At 64.2% G+C, this 416-nt stretch overlaps 1 protein-coding gene across 1 annotated transcript in view; it reads right to left on the bottom strand.

Moving 5' to 3' along the window:
• Window positions 1-8: 8 nt before the first annotated feature.
• The window catches only part of LOC104495553 (msx2-interacting protein-like), a gene marked incomplete at its 3' end in the record, with an annotated part of 19584 nt that continues 19176 nt past the window's right edge, over window positions 9-416 (bottom strand). The window contains exon 15 of the mRNA XM_010138532.1: window positions 9-271. Within this exon, the coding sequence (XP_010136834.1) occupies window positions 9-271 (263 nt within the window). The remainder of the gene's footprint in view (window positions 272-416) is intronic.

Raw genomic sequence — 416 nt, 5'->3', positions numbered from 1 at the left:
CGTGAGGGATCGCTGAGGAGCCGCGGCTCGCTGTGCGGGGAATGCGCCATCTTCCCTTCGGAGGATTTTGGCGTCTCTTTTCCAGGCTGCGGGGTCTTACTGATGGGGGGAGTTTTCACGGCCCCTTCGGGCGTTCGGGATGGTCTGGTTTCCGAGTGGTGCTCGCCCACGGTGGCCATGTGCGGGTGCATGATCATCCGCACGTCCCGGGGGACGTTGTACTGGTCCAGCCTGATGCTCGTGGGGTGCATGCGGTAATCCGGCTGCATCGGCTGCCGGAGGGGACGCTGAGGAGCCGCGGCTCGCTGTGCGGGGAATGCGCCATCTTCCCTTCGGAGGATTTTGGCGTCTCTTTTCCAGGCTGCGGGGTCTTACTGATGGGGGGAGTTTTCACGGCCCCTTCGGGCGTTCGGGAT

Source organism: Buceros rhinoceros, unplaced genomic scaffold (genome assembly GCF_000710305.1).
Source record: "Buceros rhinoceros silvestris isolate BGI_N320 unplaced genomic scaffold, ASM71030v1 scaffold20846, whole genome shotgun sequence".
Taxonomy (NCBI): Eukaryota; Metazoa; Chordata; class Aves; order Bucerotiformes; family Bucerotidae; genus Buceros; species Buceros rhinoceros.
This window is presented reverse-complemented; position numbering and strand designations above follow the sequence as displayed.